The following is an 18,912-nucleotide window of genomic DNA, read 5'->3' as shown; positions in this document are numbered from 1 at the left end:
TGTCTTTCTCTATTTTAAACTTTATTATTAGCCATTCACCAAATGGCTGCGTAGAAACTACTACAGAAAACAAGCTAATAAAGACAGGGCCAGACAAGCTCTATAGTCAGATATAAAAGATTTGTAAACAATTTGAGATCTTATAATTAATATTCAGTGATATCAGAATTAGCATTTAGAACTCTATACAGAAAATCTATAATACTTCATAAATTATGTAATAATGAACAAACCCTTTCAAACACTGTTTTCACTGTGCTAAAGTAACATTCTAGACTTGTTGTAAGTATGTTATTCTTACAAGTAGTTCGCAGTTATTCTTGAAGGCAAGCCTTGGAGTTTCCTTAGCATAGTGCTGCTGGGGAAAATTTTCAGCATGTCCATCTTCATCTCTAGCCTGAAGGGAAATATAATGGCCTATTTAGGGACTTACAAATAATGGAAGAAAAAAATAGCTAAAAGCAGAACAGCTCAGATCATTAAACAAACGGGAATCCAGAAATAACAACATTATTAAGAAGTTTGTTTAAATACGCAGTATGCCTTTAGATATAAAATTTGGGATTTATTTTTCTTCACATAGTTTAGTATGAACATGCAAATTCACTGTGGTGGAATATTTAAAGCAAAATGAAACAAACCAAGACCAAATCATTTTGTTGGAAATTGTCACCACTTTAATCTTCCAGGGACTTTACTTGCACACTCAGGATTAAATGACATACAGACGTGTTTAAACTTTTTGGCATGCTTAAGCAATCTCTAGATAATGCACTTTAAAAAAATTCTAATAGCAAGGCCATAAGAAAAGCAATCTGCATTGTTATATTTTTGCATTGTAATACTATTAGAGAGAAATAGATTCCCCTTGATTCTTTAAGTAAAGATCTGAAAGGAGCAATGATCTAGTAAGAACAATGATTCTTCAATCAAGTGCAGTAAAAAAAAGAAATAGATTTAATTAAGAAGCTGCATTAAAAGTTACTGGTTATTTTGATCTATGCTGTTAATTAAGAAAACTGAAGTTTAAATGGAGACATTAACAGAACCCATTAGTAATACTGCTTGCATAAAGTCTTCTCTTTCTAATCTCCATCCTTTCTGGTTTGGAGTTGGAGAGAAGGGAGAGGTGGGTGAAGGAGGCGTGTCTGCAGCACACTCATTAAACCATTCATCTGGGTGACACTTGCACTCCACTCTGCTCTCATCTCATCTTAGCCCTAACTGCTCTCTCTTTCCTGGCCTCCTAAAATTCACAGCTGAGCTGTCTCCCTCACATATGGCTTGCATATAATTATGCATATTCCATTTTACACTGCATTAAAATGATGAGTTCCTGGCTCCTTGCCAGCTGATTTTAAAAAGCCCAAGTGCAGGAGGAAAAGGAGAGAGGCACAGAGAGAGCAGCACGGGAAGCAGCAGGTAGTTCTGTCTGCTGTCTCTTTAGATAAAATGTATGTCTGGCACCAGGAGAACAGCTGAGAACTACCTGTTGTGATGTTATGGATTGAGGGGGAAAAGACAATGCACATTTGTTTGCGCATAGTGACGATGGCATTGATGTATAGTTTTTCCTTTAATGCCATGAAATCTGCCCGCTGACAGTTATTACTTAGAGTTCTTTGGCTAAACTCAAAGGGGCTGACATTATAGGGAGGACTCCATATTTTTTCCACTTTGGAATGTGTATCTGTTTTTTATTCTTTTTGGGGGGACTGTTGTTTTGGGGGCACACCTGGCACTGTTCAAGAGTTACTCCTGGCTCTACAACTTAGGAATCACTTCCGGTGGGCTCAGGGGACTATATGGGATGCCTGGGTCTGCCACCTGCAAAGTGAAGCACCTTACTTGCTCTGCTGTACTATTTACAGTTCTAGTATATCTGGTTTTTAGTAAGAACTTTAGCTGCTTGTTGCAGTGGACCAAATGAAGTTATGGGCAGTAATATTTGAATTCCAGGAAGTTTGTGGGGGAAGAGAAGGCACTCTTTTGGGTTTCCTCCTAAGATATACTAACATCTCAGGGATTGATGCATTTTATATACCCTTTTTCCACTACCAAATCAGAGTAAAATAAAATTTTATAGATTATAGGATTGGACTCTGTAACAGAGAAGGGAAAAGTAGCGGAGTTTGTGTTCAGAGACTGTTAAAGTCATGAAACTAGTGACGTTTCTTCTAGTGAGTCATTTCAGTTTGGCAAGGCTGGTAGCCTTCAACAGACTATGTGTTAAAGTAGAACATACTATCAGAAGCAATCATAAAAAAGCAGTACCTACCACTGGGCAATGATGATGGTAGGGTCATCCTAACTGAATTTTAAACCAATCTGCAAAGTATAGGTTTCTTTGTGGTATGGGGCGGGCAGGGGAAAGAGAAGGCTTGGCAGCAGCTAGGGCTTATTCCTGCTGGTAATCAAGAGACTATAGGCTGTGTCCAGATGGAAACACAGTCTCTCCATGCAAGGCCATTGCCTTACCCTTATATTCAGCCTACTTGAAGGTAGGACACTTAATTTTATCTTTCTTAGTCTTCTATGTCCAGTGCCTTACTTTTAGTTGGTTTTTAAACATTTAAGTGATGAGAAAAATAACTCAAAAAACACAAATACTCAACATGAAAAGTACACCCTACCATAAACAACACTGCACAAATGTCACCTCAATATGTGCTAAACTTGGTGGTGAATTTACTACTTTCCTGATGCTCTATGATTCATATGCTTGGAAACATTTTTCATATAGCTTACAATGGCTACTAGTTACATATGTGTCTATATTTAATATATATGTATCTTGTTATAAATATTCATAAAGTAGATTATGTTTATTATGCATCTACTATGTATACACATTCATATACACCAGATGCCTGAAGAAATTTTCAACATTATGCCAAAACTACATTCATTCTACTTACATATAAGGTGCTCTTGTGCTTTTTATGTTTTTATGAGATGAAAAAATTCATTATCTATGACTTCAAGAAAGCTATAGATTTTATGGAAAGCCTCATAATTTATGAGGTTAAATAAAGCAGTAGTATAGTATAAAAGAAGGCAAAAAAAAAAACTGGAAGGGAAGAAAGAGAGCCAGAAACTTCCTGTGTCATAGATTTTCTTCTGCATCAAACTCACAATGGTCTACATTTAACTCTCAACCTAAGTCCAGAGTCAGAATTCCATGGTTTGGTTCATCGCTTGTGCTTCTCCCAGGGGTCACAGAGTGGCAGGACTGAAGATCTCAACTCAGCATTGTGCTCTGAAGGGTTTCTATGTAAACTCTTCAATTCTGATGAACAGGATAAGTAAAATGAACTGCATTTACCTGCCTTTACTCTGGCTGCCCACCTCACTGAATCCTCTGGGTTCATTTTGACCATGGTAATACTCAACCCTATCTTTTCCTACCCTTTCCAGAATTTTAATTTAATTGGCTCAGGGTGGAGACTGAACAGGGCGGGTTGGGGGGGGGGGAGGTAAAAGTTGGGGTGGGGCTGGAAAGTTTTTGTTTTAAAGATCCCAGGCAAGGTTGAGAAGCACTGCTCTATAAGAATTTTTATGGTATAAAAAGGCACCTCCTGGCATCATGATCTTAGCCCACATCCCACAGGAAGGAGCCACTACACAAGGCTATTATTGATGTGGCTTCTGAGATTCTGTGTAAGAAGTTACACAAGTAGGTACTTGAAGGCAAAACATTCTACAAATTAATCTGCAGTTTCTGATGTGACAAAATCTTGTGACACATACTAGACTTTCTGGAGCTGGTATGGGTTCTGTCCCCCTCTGGGCTGCAGGCTACCTAAAAACATGAAAGGTTCTCATTACTAAGCTTTGGTCAATATGACTGTGTGGGCATGAATTCAGCTCTCAGGCTAGAGACTTGGCAGTATCATAAACTAAAGCCTCAGCAGTACTGCTTCATCTGACATGGTAACTCACTTTAGAATACTTCATAACCTTGTCTACCAAACCAAGTGCAATATTCTATGTTGGGCTCCAGTCCTGTATCCCCATTTTCCAGAATGAGCTTAGATTTCCTCCACCTGCAGAAAGTGATGCTGAAAACATGAATCACTACCAGCCATGGTAATAACAAAAAGAAACCAACTTGTTAGTAGTTTCTTTTACTTTCATTTATCTACACATGAGGCATTCTCCAGTTGCCTGTGTGTGTAACAAAGCACACTGAGGGCACTTAGAGTCTTCTTTCAAAGCCTGCCTCTGCTCTGCAGTGAATGTTTCCAAAGACACACCATGATTGACTCTCCATGATCTACTCCCAATAGCTTTCTGGGGACTCATATGCTATATATATTTATGACAATTATGGAAAAATAAAAAGGGAAAGCAAGGGGTTTGGGTTCTGGGTGGTTTTCTTTTATATATATAATTTTATTATATATTTATATTATATTTATTTTACTGCAAAAGTGATTGTCAGGTCAAAGATGAATTTGGAGGGCAGAGTGGGGAGCTGGGCCACCTTGGGGGTATTCAGGACTTACCCCTAGCTCTGTGCTCAAGAGTGACCATATGTAGTACTGGGATTTAAAATCTTTTGGCCATATGCAAGGAAAGCACTTTAAACCCTGTCCTGTACTTAAAACCTCCAGTCCTGAATGGAGATTTTTTGATCTATTATTCTAAGAAATAAAATAGAAATCAAAGTTAAAATATGTCCACTAAGTTGGAGCAGGCAGGTGTCCTTCCTTTAGTTGCCTGCCATACCTCTGTGTTCATGGTGTGTCAAATAATTGAATCAGATCCTGCCAGAAACTTAGACTAATTGCCTGCCTCTCTACTCAAACACTTCCTACTTACACAAACCGTTTTTGATTCTCCTCCCATTCCCTGTGAATCATCATCACTAGCTCACTTTTTATTTTGATTTTTTATATCCCACAAACTTTAGTTCTTTTTCAAAGAATTCATTTCTCCCTTTAGGCCAAAGCCTTGGTGTCTTCCTTTAGGACAGCCAAGCAAGAAAAGCATTTGCTGTGGGTGTTTTTTTCTTTCCAGAAACAATTCTATAGCTCAACCCCACAAAAGTGAGATATTTCTGAGGCCAGAGTGATAGCACAGCAGTAGGGTGTTTGCCTTGCATGCTGCCGACCAGAGATGGACCTGGGTTTGATCCCTAGCTCCCTATAATGGTCCTCTGAGCCTACCAGCAGTGATGTCTGAGCACAGAGCCAGAAGTAACCCTGAGCGTCACCAGGAGTGGCCCAAAATTTATTTTTTAAAAAGTGAAATTTTTTTTTGTGTGTGTGTGGTTTTTGGGTCACACCCGGCAGTGCTCAGGGGTTATTCCTAGCTCCAGGCTCAGAAATTGCTCCCGGCAGGCACGGGGGACCATATGGGGCGACGGTATTTGAACCGATGACTTCCTGCATGAAAGGCAAACACCTTACCTCCATGCTATCTCTCCGGCCCCAAAAAGTGAAATATTTTTAACCCAACAGAAAGGTTCATTTCATTGCCATGTAAGTAGAAACAAAACAGCCCCTGCCTGCCATATACCAATGAGCCTGAACCTCTGTCTCTGGGGTTTGCAGAATTTTTGAAAACAAGAAAAGGTTCTGTGTGGAATTGAGGTGGGGAAAGCACAACCACACTCCAGGCTCTGATCTCCAGAACTACAGTAGATACCAACAAATGATGCTGGTGCCAGACTTGGGAACATTAAGTAGAGTATGTCCCAAAGTTGGGGGGCATGTTTCACTATGACTGGAGAGAGAGAATAAATCAGTTATTATAACTAATTTGAGGGGATAGTAGACTCTCTTCAAAACTTCAAGAAATTGGTATGATAATTCTGGGGTTGGAGAGATTGTACAAATTTAAGGTGGTTACCTTGCATGCTACCAACCCCAGTTCAATCCCAAGTATGTTACCACAAACATCTTCAGGAAATATCCCTGAGCATAGAGCCAGGAGGAAGCACTCATACTGCTGAGTATATATCTCTCCCCCCCCAAAAATAGAACCCCCAAAATAGTAATTCTACTTTTGAAAACTAAAATTTCATTTTATAGTAATTCTTTTCTAATCTACCCTTGCTTTTTCAAAGGCATCTATGAGTTTTCTGAAAGAACTGCCATAGAGCCATTTAGTATGCTGTGATATCTTTGTGAATTTAAACTTGGGTTAGCCTGATTTAGTGGCTCTCAGTAAAGTCTAGTCATGCATCCTAAGACAGAAGAACTGAAGGTGGCCAAAACCACTTCCTCTTACAGAGTGAGTTCTGGCTAGTTGCTTCTTTTTCTTTATATTTTAGTCATACAAGTGGTGCTCAGGGATTACTCCTGACTCAGCACTCTAGCATCATTCTGGTAGTGTTCGGGGAACCATATAGGATGCAGAGGGTCAAACTCAAGTCAGCTGTGTGCAAGGCAAGTGCCCAAACTGCTATATACTATTACTCCACCCCTGGCTGCTGCTTCTTATCCTGGAGCCCCAAATTCTGAGCATCCAGGTCTGCTTTACCTTGATTACTATCCTTTCACTCACTGGATCACAGCAAAACTAGATCCCATTTCTCTTCTCCTTCACTATAAAAACTCTTACATAACCTTTAAAGCTGAGTTTCTGAAAGTCATTCTGTTTACCTTCACCACCACCAAATCTATTTTCTTTAAGCAAACAAAGCACCAACTCAATTACACCCAAGTTACTACTGCCCTTCTCCCCCCAGTCAGTATCTTCCATTTTGAGAAGCACTACTCTAAAGCATTCCCAATGAAGCTCACTTAGGACGTCTCCCTTCTGGTCCTAAGCAGGGCTCTGAGCTCCTCAGGCCTTGAAAAAAACTCTATTCCACCCACCATATCACTTATGACTTTCTGTGTGACTGCTTTTCTCACAAACCTGTAGTCATTGAATGCATACACTGTGTAGACACTAAAAATATTATAAGGCTTCCATAAGTAATGAGTAAGTGAGTTTTTACCCTTGAACCCTCAATCTAGACTATTTTATATGCCAGTCCCCAGTGGTCAGTATTACATTGCTAAACCTTGGAAATTCTACCCACATTTGAGACTTAGCAGGTGTTACCCATTACACCTGCCTGACACCAGGACCTTCACGGGTCCTTTTGGCTAGTGACAACTGTCTTAGCCTCCTTGAAGAGATTGTTATAACCAAAGTCTGACTTTGTCCAATGATCCTTTGTCCCTTTTGTTTGTTTGGGTTTTTTTGTTTTTGTTTTTGGGCCACACCCAGTAACACTCCTGGTTATGTGCTCAGAAATTGTTCTTGGCTTGGGGGACCATATGGGACACTGGGGGATCAAACCACGGTCTGTCCTAGGCTAGCACTTGAAAGGCTGATGCCTTATCGCTCAGGATCAACGCTTCAGCCCCTGTCCCATTTTTCTCTCCTCTCTCTCTCTCTCTCTCTCTCTCTCTCTCTCTCTCTCTCTCTCTCTCTCTCTCTCTCTCACATACATACATACATACATACACACACACACACAGACACACAGTCCTAGACAACTGGCAGTTTGCTCTTTGTCTCTGAGACCTCTTTTACATCTCACTGCCCTGGTCAGTCTGCAACTCCATGGTGTAAGTCATCCTACTTAAGACTCAAGTCTTATCTTTCCAACCAGATGGAACATGTTCTGTGCTCACTCCCAGTAAAACGTGGGGTCCATATATGGTGCCAGGGATCAAGGCCTGCAAAAGGCAAGCAGTTTATCTGCTATACTATCTCTCCAGTCCTGTGATGGGAAACTTCTTGAGGATAAGACCAACTTTTATAAAGTTCTTTTTATTCGAGGAATTACTTTGTATAACAAATTAATGAACTGTGCTTTTCTTTGAGCAAAAGCCCTGTGTGATTTTTCTCCACTCTGCACTGAGCCAGGGACATTGCTTCGGCAAATGGGAACCCTTCTGTTCAAGTCACTTGCAGGAGGGTGGGAAGAGAATTAGAGGGAGAGGTCAGGGATAAGGGAAAAAAGAGGAGGGGAGAAGGTCTGGAAAGCTTTCTCCCTAATAAGGGACTCTCCTGCTCTGCAGCTCCCCAGTTTCTCAGAAACATCAGTCTATGGACCCCTGCATGTGCTCAATTCATGTTACTACTAATCTTCGCCTCAGGATCTGCACCCTTGCCACTGAAGCCTAGCTGTGGGATCTCCACAGTGGTGCTGTTTTACTTTGTTCTTTTAACAAAATGCATTTAAATCTCTATTTAGTCTATCAGCCAAGAGGGAAACTGTTTCCCTCGCCAGGTTCCTACACTGTCTCCACCCTCTTTGTCTAAAAAGCAAGAGCTTTTTCCATACCTCTTTAGGCTCCTCCAACAGCTGGCACATCTCTGATAGAGAAGATGCACTTATTTATTCACTACATGCAAACCCTGACATATGTATACATATCGACACATTTTAATGTCCAATTTGTAAGGGTCAAAGGAAAATAATAAGAAATATTCTATGTGAACCTAATGGGAACCCAATCATGTTTCTGGCCTCCAACAGGCTCTGGAAAGCAATGATGTCAGGTCAGAGCTTCTCAGAGCAGTGAGCCTGCAGGCCCCCAGGCTGGTGTTGGGCCTGATAAATGGCTGCCCTTCCGCAGGGCCCCTAATGGATGTCGTGGCAGTCACAGCAACAGATTCCACATTAGCCTGAAATACAGCTACCACACTAGCTAAAATAGATCATGCTAGTCCCTGCATGTTGCTGTGGTGTCTGGAATAATCAGAGCTGCTGCTAAGTGGTTCTGAAAATCCCTGGCTTTGCTTTTCATCTTTTTTTTTTTTTTGAAAGACAGGTGACCCCTCAGGATTTATGGTATATGGTTCTGTGTCAGGTCACCTGAGTGTCTTTGTTCGGGAAAAACAGTTTTCTTCAAAGTGCCTGCAGGTTAAGGTCCAGCAGCTGAGGCCCACAGCCCCCTTCCTCTCTCTCTCTCTGTTCTCTACTACAGCTGCAAGGCTGTCAACTCCCAGGCAGCTAGCTTCTGATCATGCCAGGACCCCTGATCCATTGGGGATTAGCTTGATTCCCTGACTGCTGCCCTTCCCCCCACATCTAGCTTCTGCCCACCACCCACCATTTGCCTTTTGGCTTTTTTCACTGTTTCTTTGCATTTATTACCCAGGGACCCATCCATGAGTGGAAACAAAAGGCCAGGAAACACAAATAATTCTACTTGGCTACCAACTAGCACCTTATAAAATGTTTAAATAATTGGCCTAATCTAGGCTTTTCAGGTGGTCCTTTTATTCCAGTTCTCAGAAATCACCAGGCAGAAAGGCCTGGACTCATATATACAGAATTCAGAGAGGACCTGAGAAATGAAAGACAATGTGAGACAGGCAGGAGCTGAAAGGATGAAAGGGGCTCCAGGACCCCTTCTCTAAGGCTAGGAAAGAATTCAAACATTTTTGAAAGTCACTAGCCTCAGGAAGTCTCCCCTCAGACAGCCAGGGAATAGAAAATGCCCTCAGACTAAACAAAGGCATTGCTCTGGATATTAACAAGGATTAATACAGACAACATTCCGACAGCTTTTACATACGCACCAGACACTATGCTAAGTGGTTCCTATGTATGAACTCATTACGTACATGTGCACACACAAATGTGCACACAATGCATGCCACAAATTAAAACACATGAAGTAGGGATTATTGTCATATTCATTTTAAACATGAGAAAACCAAAGCCCACTGCACAGCTCACAGTGGTATAATTAGGTTTAAAACCCGGGTAATCTGCCTCTAAACTACACCTGCTAGTCTGCTCTCTTGATGCTAGTGGTTTTCTTTTGTTGTTGTTGTTGTTTTAAGTGGAGTAACTTGAAAGTAATGATGCCATCACTCTGGACAAGAACTCAGTGCTGAAAGTGGAAAAACTAATAAGCAAGGCACCCCTACATTAACAATAATACAAACCACAGTGTCAAAAAGGAAAGAGAGAGAGAGAGAGAGAGAGAGAGAGAGAGAGAGAGAGAGAGAGAGAGAGAGAGAGAGAGAGAGAGAGAGAGAGCAAATTGCCTGCCCTAGAGACAGGCAGAGATAGGATATTAGTGGCAGGAAAAGTGCACTGGTAAAGGATAGTGTACATTGTATAACTGAAACCCAACAATGAGCAATTTTGTAGTCACAGTGCTTAAACAAGCAATGCTTAAAAAAAAAGAAGTATTATTAATGAGTTTTTTCTAATTCTTTGTTCTTTTTTTCAGGGACAATTCCAAGCCTGGCTACACCAAGAATATTAGGAAGGGAAGAAATTTAATGCTAAATATCGTTGATGAGGGCAAAGGTCCTTTTAGAAGAGAGCCCAGAGCAGGTGAGTGAAGAGGTGTCTGTCAGAGCCTGAGCTGAGCTGTTCATTCAGAATTTATTAACCCAATCCTGATGAAACAGATGAGAAAGCTCATCTCTTTAACCTGATTCTTCTTAATAATTTCAGATCACTGAGCACAACACTAAAAACATTTCTATAAGGAGCCTCCCTAAACCCAGAAATTCAAATATCTTGACAATTTCCTTTATGAATTTCAAAATCACTATTAATGCTACTATATATATATATATATATATATATATATATATATATATATATATCCCATAGATGATGCTGTGGACATGGCATCATTCATTGTTTTCCTTTCATTTTGGCACTCTGGTACAGAAATGCAGGCTGTGTCCTGGATCATTTCAATGGAGCAGTGTGGATAGCCCTGGATGAACTGGAAAAAACCAAGTCAAAGGGCCAGATCAATAGCACAGCAGTAGGGCGTTTGCCTTGTACTCGGCCAACCCAGGATGCACCTGGGTTCGATTCCCAGAATCCCAGCTTTTTGAGATGTCCCCAGAGCTTTCCAGGAGCGATTTCTGAGTGCAGAGCCAGAAGTAATCCCTGAGTGCTGCCAAATGTGGCCCCAACACCAAAGTAAATAAATTATTAACATTAAATTAAATTCTGGGGCCGGTGAGGTGGTGCTAGAGGTAAGGTGCTTGCCTTTCAAGCGCTAGCTAAGGAAGGACCGCAGTTCAATCCCCCAGCATCCTATACGGTCCCCCCAAGCCAGGGGCAATTTCTGAGCACTTAGCCAGGAGTAACCCCTGAGCATCAAACGGGTGTGGCCGAAAAAATATTAAATTAAATTCTAAAAAGAAAAACCAAGTCAGATGTGGACTGAGGAATATGTCAAGGGCTTGGGTAAGGAGAGTTATAACTGAGCCAAAAACCAAGGGTCAGTTCTCTGACCTTTGCTTAATATATTAGCACCCTCCACTAGAAGAACTAATTAATACAGAGGAAGGGTAACACAACCCTGAGCAGGGAGAGAGCTAATTAACTCAGTTGGTGGGAGGTTGATGCAAGAAGTTTAGGCGAGAAGCTTGCTCTGTGTCCTGATTCCAGAACATACACATCCTCATGACCTGCCACATCACACACAGGCCTCAGGAAAAGGGAGACAAAGCCCCCAGAAAACATGCAAGATTATGTAGATGCATCAGTTTACATATCTCATTACTTCTGGAGTTATTTAACTCCAAGGTGAGACCCCAGTCACAGTGAACAGGAGAGTGCATACAGATACAAATAACATTTTTGAATTGTTTTCTAACTCTAAGGCTAAGAGGCCATGTTATCTGTAATAAAGTTTCGGTGCTCAGACCAACTTAACTTTCTTCTTTCAGAAATCACAGAAATGCCATATAAATCCAACTAGAAGACTTTCTACATCTTCTCTGGACAACTCATATACTAAGTTCCAGTTCACCTCATTCCTTTCAAGTGCACCAGCCTACAAAGTGGACTTTTATCTGACCCATGGCTGTCCTCAGCAATCCTACACTCTGGTCACTTTTTCCTCTCACCTTTATTTACACCATCCTCCTACTTTTCCTGCCATGAGCTCTTTGAGATGTACATTTTGACAGTGAGAGGGCATTATCTGGATCAGGGTACAGAAAGCACCAAATAATGTTGCCATAAAGATAATGACTTGTTCTTAAGATTTCTTTAGGAAGTAACAGGAGCAGAAATTGCACAATGTTTCGTAAAGATCTAAAATCAGATGGAAACAAAGAAAAAAGACCCAGGTGAGGCAGTTTACAGTGCACCAGCCACATAAATGCTCTAGCCCATTATCCCAAGGCTGTGCCTCACTCCATGGAGGCAGGCAAAACAGAAAGAGAGAGGGGCACATCCATTCACTCTGCCACCTGGGGTTTCCAGAGGATGAATCCAGGATGTGATTCTGAATGGGATGGTCCTCCTGACAGCTTCAATTATGATACATGTGCCACTTGACCTGTTAATGGAGGCACCGCTAGGCTTAGGAAAAGCATCTGAACTGCCTTGCTTCTAGAGACTGGCCTCTTGGAGCGCCAAATGCAAAGATGGCGGCAAAGGGGCTTCATAAATAATGACCTCTGTTCACACACCACTCTCTGGAGTCTTAAATTTAAATCCCAGCCATTCGGCAAATGATGAATGGAGGTAATAAAAAGTGGAATGGTGGCATGTTTAAACAGGAGATCACCACTGGAGCCGAACTTGACTGATGTGGAGGGAAGGGCCCACTGAAGGCAACAGCTGAGTATCAGGTTGAGGTTGGTCTAGGATGACAGCTTCAGTTAACACTGGCTCCTCTGTCACCATCTTTATTATTAATTTTTCCAGGGGGAATACTGAGGTGCCAAAATCAAAACTGAGGTGCCGAAAGACAAAATGTAAACTGGGTCTCTACATCCTATTCCTGTCCAGTATAGCTGAGGACAGGAAGACATGGTTTGCCTTGCCCCGTTCCCTACCTTACCCAACCTTTCTGATAACCAAATTCTCAAACTATTCAAGCATCTCTGCACCCTGGTACTATAATTGCCCCAACATGGTTCTAGATAGGAGGTAACTGGAAACTGCCTCACCTCCCCACTGAAGGAGGTTCTTGATCCCAGACTGGATCCACTGAAGGTATTACCCCATTCCAGAAACTTTCTACTCAAAGACTCCTTCCTAAAGCTGCCTCCACAAAGGAAAAGAACTCAATAAAGAAGTGCCTAGATAGGTCTGTTTCATGCTAAGAACTCAGCTGACCTATCCCATCAAAGCTCCCTACGTCCCTAGGAGGACTGTCTTAGAATATCACTCATTTTTGTCAGAAGAGTAGATAAGGAGCTTATCCAAGGCCACAGTCTTACTGCACAAGCAAAGATGGGCTCCAAATATCAGTGTGGAGATACCCAGTGTGGCTTTTCCCTCAGCAGAGGGAGGGAGGCCCACAAGAAATAGCTGGATTGTGGGATATTGCTAGACAGGAAGCAACAGTGCTTCCATGTTCCTATGGCTCCTTGTGGTAGAGGTAATTCATGCATTCTGGTCTCCCTTCTCTGTTCTGAAGCATAAGGCCAGTATAGCTTGAATAAAGTGGTTATGAAGTTGCACTTCACAGGGGCTGGGGGGCAGTCTGTTAAGCCAGAGGCAATAAGGACACTGGCAAGGACCAGGAAAATGTGTTCCCTAAGCCCAGCAAGATGAAGAGCAGAAGCCAAGTACTCTGACCCTGACATATAGGATATAGAAGAGAGAAATACAGAAGGAAAGGGAGGCTGAGAAGCACACACAGAAATGGGGGTTGAGTCTAGAAGTACACAGAGAGGTGTAAGGACACATCCCTGAGGCTAATGGATTTCTCATCAGGGTTGCTCATTCTGAGTGCCTGGCTATTTCTAATCCATGTGAACTTCTCACAAACTGGAGAGTATGGAATTAAGCAGAGTGTGAGAGTTTGAATTTTTCCTTTGGGTATCAAGACACTAAAATATGTATACAAGGTCAAAGGATTTTAAATTCACAAATCTTCTTTGTGTTCTCATTTAATCATAGAATAGAAAATTGCTACTGTTTGATGAGAGAAATAGAAAAAAAGGGAATAATCATAACTAACCTTAGCATTTCCTCATTAATAAAAAGTAGTATTTAGGTGTAATCAAGTATCCTAGTGATAAATTCCATTCATTTATTTGCTTGAAGGAATCAGATTTTTTTTTTTTTGTGGTTTTTGGGTCACACCCGGCAGTGCTAAGGGGTTACTCCTGGCTCCATGCTCAGAAATTGCTCCTGGCAGGCACGGGGGACCATATGGGACTCCGGGATTCGAACCAATGACCTTCTGCATGAAAGGCAAATGCCTTACCTCCATGCTATCTCTCCAGCCCAGGGAATCAGATTTTTGCCTTTGAATGATAAAATCATTTCAACCAATTACATAAAGTTTCATTACTCTATATTTATCCCAAAGCACTTTATGTGACTTTGTAATTTCTCAGAAAGAAGATAGCAATGACAAAGGCCATTTAAATATTTTCTCTTAGGGCTAGAGCAGGGGTCTCAAACTTGTGACCTGCAGGCTGCAAACGACCCTCTGTACAACATTTTGTGGCCTTGCCCTAGAGGAATCTTTTTTTGTTTTGTTTTGTTTTAGTTGTTTGGGTCACACACTCCCAATGTTCAAGGCTTACTACTGACTTTGCACTCAAGGATCACCCCAACTTTGCCTCCTGTAGCCCCTAGGTAAATTGAGTTTGAGACCCCTGGGCTAGAGAGATAGCACAGCAGTAGACTATTTGCCTTGCATGCGGCCAACCCAGAACAGACCTGGGTTCAATTCCCGGCAACCCACAGGGTCTTCCAAATTGCCAGGAGCAATTTCTGAGCTCATAGTCTGGGGTAATTTTGGGCTGGTTGTGGCCCAAAAACAAAACAATTTTTTTTCTCTTTAGGTCTCATTCATTCACTCATTCATTATTATTCAGCATCTATATAAGAAGCCAAGTGGTTGTTGGCAATTGAGCAATTTGAGCATCTAAAATGGACAGGAATTGGCCCACATATGCAAGACATTTTGATTTTTCAAGTTTAATGATAACAATAAAGTACACAATTCCCTTCCAAGGCCTAGTCACACACAGCACAAACTGTCAAACAGCATACTTTTATCTCCAATTTGAAAATAATTTTAAAAGGCAAATAAAAGCTACAAAAGGTAAGAAGGAGAAACTGTTCTCATAAACACAAAAGAATGAAGAGAAGCGAATTCCTATAATGTCAAGCTAAACTTTGTGCCATTTGGTTGATGATGTGAGTTCCAGAAGTGGCAAAGCAGAACATTGGGTGCCAACACTGAGCTGTGTTTGCTTTCCAGTGTCACCAGGAAAAGGAAGGACATGGCAAGCAGCTCAGATTCACTGCAAGAATGAAGTGAGACCAACTATTACCTATCCCAAACAATGCCTGGCCAACTCAGTATTAAATATAAGGCAATCTTTTAAATATCATAGACCCATTTTCTTTCCTAGACAGACGATCTCTAACAGAAAAGAAACAGGGACTTCTATCTTTATCATTAAGATCTTGATTAAAATTAAGTTGCATAACTGCAGAGCATGTTCAGCAGTGAAAAGCAAATGCCAATCAGAGAACACTGATAAAGCTTGAGGAGTTATAGAAATGCAATTGCACACCCACTAATTAGGAACCTAACCCTCTGCATAACCTGACCACATAGAAGCTTAATAGCCACTTCCAGCTCTCTTCCACATTGGACTACTAATTCTGCATTCTTACAGTAATAGTTTTCTTTCTTTGGACAGAGGGAGAACTCCCAAGCAAAGGCGAGGGAGTCCTTGGGCTCTTTCCAAAATATCCAGTCAAAAAGACTAAATGGTTAAATACTTGGGTCCAAAAATGTAGTGCTGCATAGGCCCAAAGTTTCTAGGGGCAACTAGAGTTCTAGAGGACAGTGATCCTAGTGGGAGGCAGCATGTGACTTTGGACATCAAATATGTTCCTGCATGAAAGGCCTGTATTCTCTCTCTCTCTCTCTCTCTCTCTCTCTCTCTCTCTCTCTCTCTCTCTCTCTCTCTCCCCCCCGCTCCCTCCTTTCTTCTCCCTCTCACCTTTCTCTCCTTCCTGCCCTCCCTCACTCTTCCTCTCTCCTCCCCAGCTACTCAAGAAAGGCCTGTATTCTCTCTCCTCTCTCTCTCTCTCTCTCTCTCTCTCTCTCTCTCTCTCTCTCTCTCTCTCTCTCTTTCTCTCTCTCTCCTCTCCCTCATTTCTTCTCCCTCTCACCTTTCTCTCCTTCCTGCCCTCCCTCACTCTTCCTCTCTCCTCCCCAGCTACTCAAGAACCATTACTATTACTCAAAAACTGCTTTTCTGGGGCTGGAGTGATAGCACAGCAGGTAGGGTACTTGCTTATGCAGCCGACCCCAGTTTGATCCCAGCATCTTACATGGTTCCCCAAGCCTGCCAGGAGTAATATCTGAGGAGATCCAAAAGTAATCCCAGAGCACTCCCAGTTGTGGCCCCCAAACAAAAAACAAAAAACTGCTTTTCCAAAGACAAAGGAGCAGACAAAATAAAAGAGAGGGAATATTCCTGAACAATCCAAAATTTGGCTTTCTATTTTTAAAACATGTTCTTTTTTTTGTGGGGGGGGGGTTGGGCCACACCTGGCGGTGCTCAGGGGTCAGTCCTGGCTGTCTGCTCAGAAATAGCTCCTGGCAGGCACGGGGGACCATATGGGACACCGGGATTCGAACCAACCACCTTTGGTCCTAGATCGGCTTCTTGCAAGGCAAATGCCACTGTGCTATCTCTCCGGGCCCTTTAAAACATGTTCAAATGAGTAAATATTGTTTTTTTATTTAAAATGCCAGGACCTTTTTGACTTGTTTTTTTGTTGTTTTGGAGTCACACCTGGCAATGCTCAGGGATCTATGGCACATCATTCAGGGGTTACTCCTATAGGGACCATATGGGATGCTGAGGATTGAACTTGGGTCAGCCACATCACCCTACCCACTATTCTATCACTCTGAATTAGCAGTTTGTGTTTTGTTTTGACTTTCCAAGAGAAAAATCGGGGCTGGGAGAGAGTACAGGGTTTATCTGTTTCTGGGTCTAAGATGGTCCTTTTAGCCCTGCTCAGAAGTGATTCCGGAGCACAGAGCAAAGAGAAATAAATGAGGGGAGGAAGGAAAGGAGGGAGAGAAGAAGAGAGGAAAAGAGGTAGAAAGGAAGGAAGGAAAGGAAGGCTGGAAGGAAGGAAAAAATTCAGTCCAAAATTTTGCCTCAAGTTCTACGTAGTGTTGAGTATATCCTTCCCACCTTTCTGATCCCCCTCTTTCCTTCACAGCACTTAGACAAGATTCTGAAGGGCCAATTTGGTCGACATGTGCCAATCCCTCCTTCGGCCTTCAATTCACTCTGAAACAGCTTTATTTTATTTTATTGCTTCATTGCATCTTAAAGTGAAATGTGCTCATCCTTTTCCTCCCAGTCCTTGCTTTCTCACAGGAGGACCCACAAGCTGCTCTACAGCTACCATATAATGTTTAGGCTCATTTGTTTCTTTATGTTACCTCCTGCCCTCCTAGGTTTGTGTTTGAGATCTACAAATATATAATCTGAATGAGACTGTATTATTTGAGATTAGCATCAGTGACAGCAACTCCGATAAATGATACTGACAAGGCAGTGGCTATCACATTTGTCTCGTTACAAGGTAAAAAATGAAAAATGACATCTTTGATGGAGAAGATGCAGGGATGGGCATGGGAGCGCAGCAGCTCAGCTCACAGACAGCTCTCCCCGTCAGATGGATGACAGGTGTGTAATCATGTTCCTTAGTCACAGTTTGTGTTAAAATAACCAATTATCAAATGAATGTGAATTGAGCTTCAGCATGACTCTCGCCATCACTGAAAAGCGATCTGAACTATACAGGGAGGTTTTTTTTGCCCCAAATGCAGGGTGATCTTTGAGGTTGAGAAGGTTCTTACTCCAACATGACTTTAAGAAAATACAGGACATTTTCCCCTCTAGCCTCTGCCCTTCTGTAATAGTGCAGAATCAAACCAGGACACCATATAGCCAATTAAATTTTCTGGAAAACTTAACATTCCTGGGGTCCGATCAATAGCACAATGCTTGCCTTGCACATAGCTGACTCGATTCCCAGCATCCCATATAGTCCTCCAAGCCTGCTAGGAGTAATTTCTGAGTGCAGAGCCATGAATAACCCCTGAGCACTGCCAGGTGTGGCCCCCAAACAGAAACAAAAATAACAACATTTCTGCCATTTCCTGTTCTTCCTCTCCCCAGAATCTGTCGTTCTCCTTTCTTATGGAACACTCACTAACACAGTGGTCTCCCTGCCCACCCTGATTTCCATGTGACCAGGGCAGACGCTACCATTCACGGTTCTTTCCCAAGGTGGTGTTCACTTTCTGTCAGCAGAGTCCAAAGTGGCAAAGGTCCATGCTAAAACCAATACCCAAGAGCTTTGCCATAGGAAGTGTCCTCATTTACCGGTATACCCCAAACTCCAAGACCAGGAGAGGTGTGGTAACCTACAAGCTGCACTATAGAAACATAAGTTGTTCTTTGTTGAAGATGTAGCTGAGAGCAAAACATCTCTTATAGTACAGGGCAAAAGTAAACATAAAAATCATACTTCCTATTGGCCCAAAAGTTATCTACTAACACATGGGGGAGAAGGCCTGTGAATGAACCAATGCAGTTAGTATAGAAAGTGTAGATAATGACTTATTTACTGAAAACATGGCAATTCTGCTAACACTATTAACTGTCTTAGATACAGACCCTCCCCCCATTCCTCTTTCTCTCTGACCAAGCCTGCTGCAAGGTTAGTGGGTAGAGGAATCCTACCTGTCAGGCTGGTGGCTGTAGAAGCTGAAAGATAAGTGAAAGTAACTGAATGGTCTAACGTGGATTCCAGCACTAAAGGAGGCTAATATTTAATCTCCACACCTGACTGCTCAAGAGAATGACCACAGCTATCAAGTAATGCTGACGAGACCTGAGAAACAGTACAGTAAATGCAGTGATGGCCTTGCATGCTGCCGACCAGTGTAA

At 42.0% G+C, this 18,912-nt stretch overlaps 1 protein-coding gene across 1 annotated transcript in view; it reads right to left on the bottom strand.

Annotated features, from left to right (window-relative positions):
* SOBP (sine oculis binding protein homolog) overlaps positions 1 to 18,912 on the bottom strand; it is a 162,942-nt gene that overhangs the window by 54,336 nt on the left and 89,694 nt on the right. Inside the window, exon 5 of the mRNA XM_049771170.1 lies at positions 302 to 397. Coding sequence (XP_049627127.1) covers positions 302 to 397 — 96 coding nt within the window. The remainder of the gene's footprint in view (positions 1 to 301; positions 398 to 18,912) is intronic.

Source organism: Suncus etruscus, chromosome 4, assembly GCF_024139225.1.
Source record: "Suncus etruscus isolate mSunEtr1 chromosome 4, mSunEtr1.pri.cur, whole genome shotgun sequence".
NCBI classification, from domain to species: domain Eukaryota; kingdom Metazoa; phylum Chordata; class Mammalia; order Eulipotyphla; family Soricidae; genus Suncus; species Suncus etruscus.
This window is presented reverse-complemented; position numbering and strand designations above follow the sequence as displayed.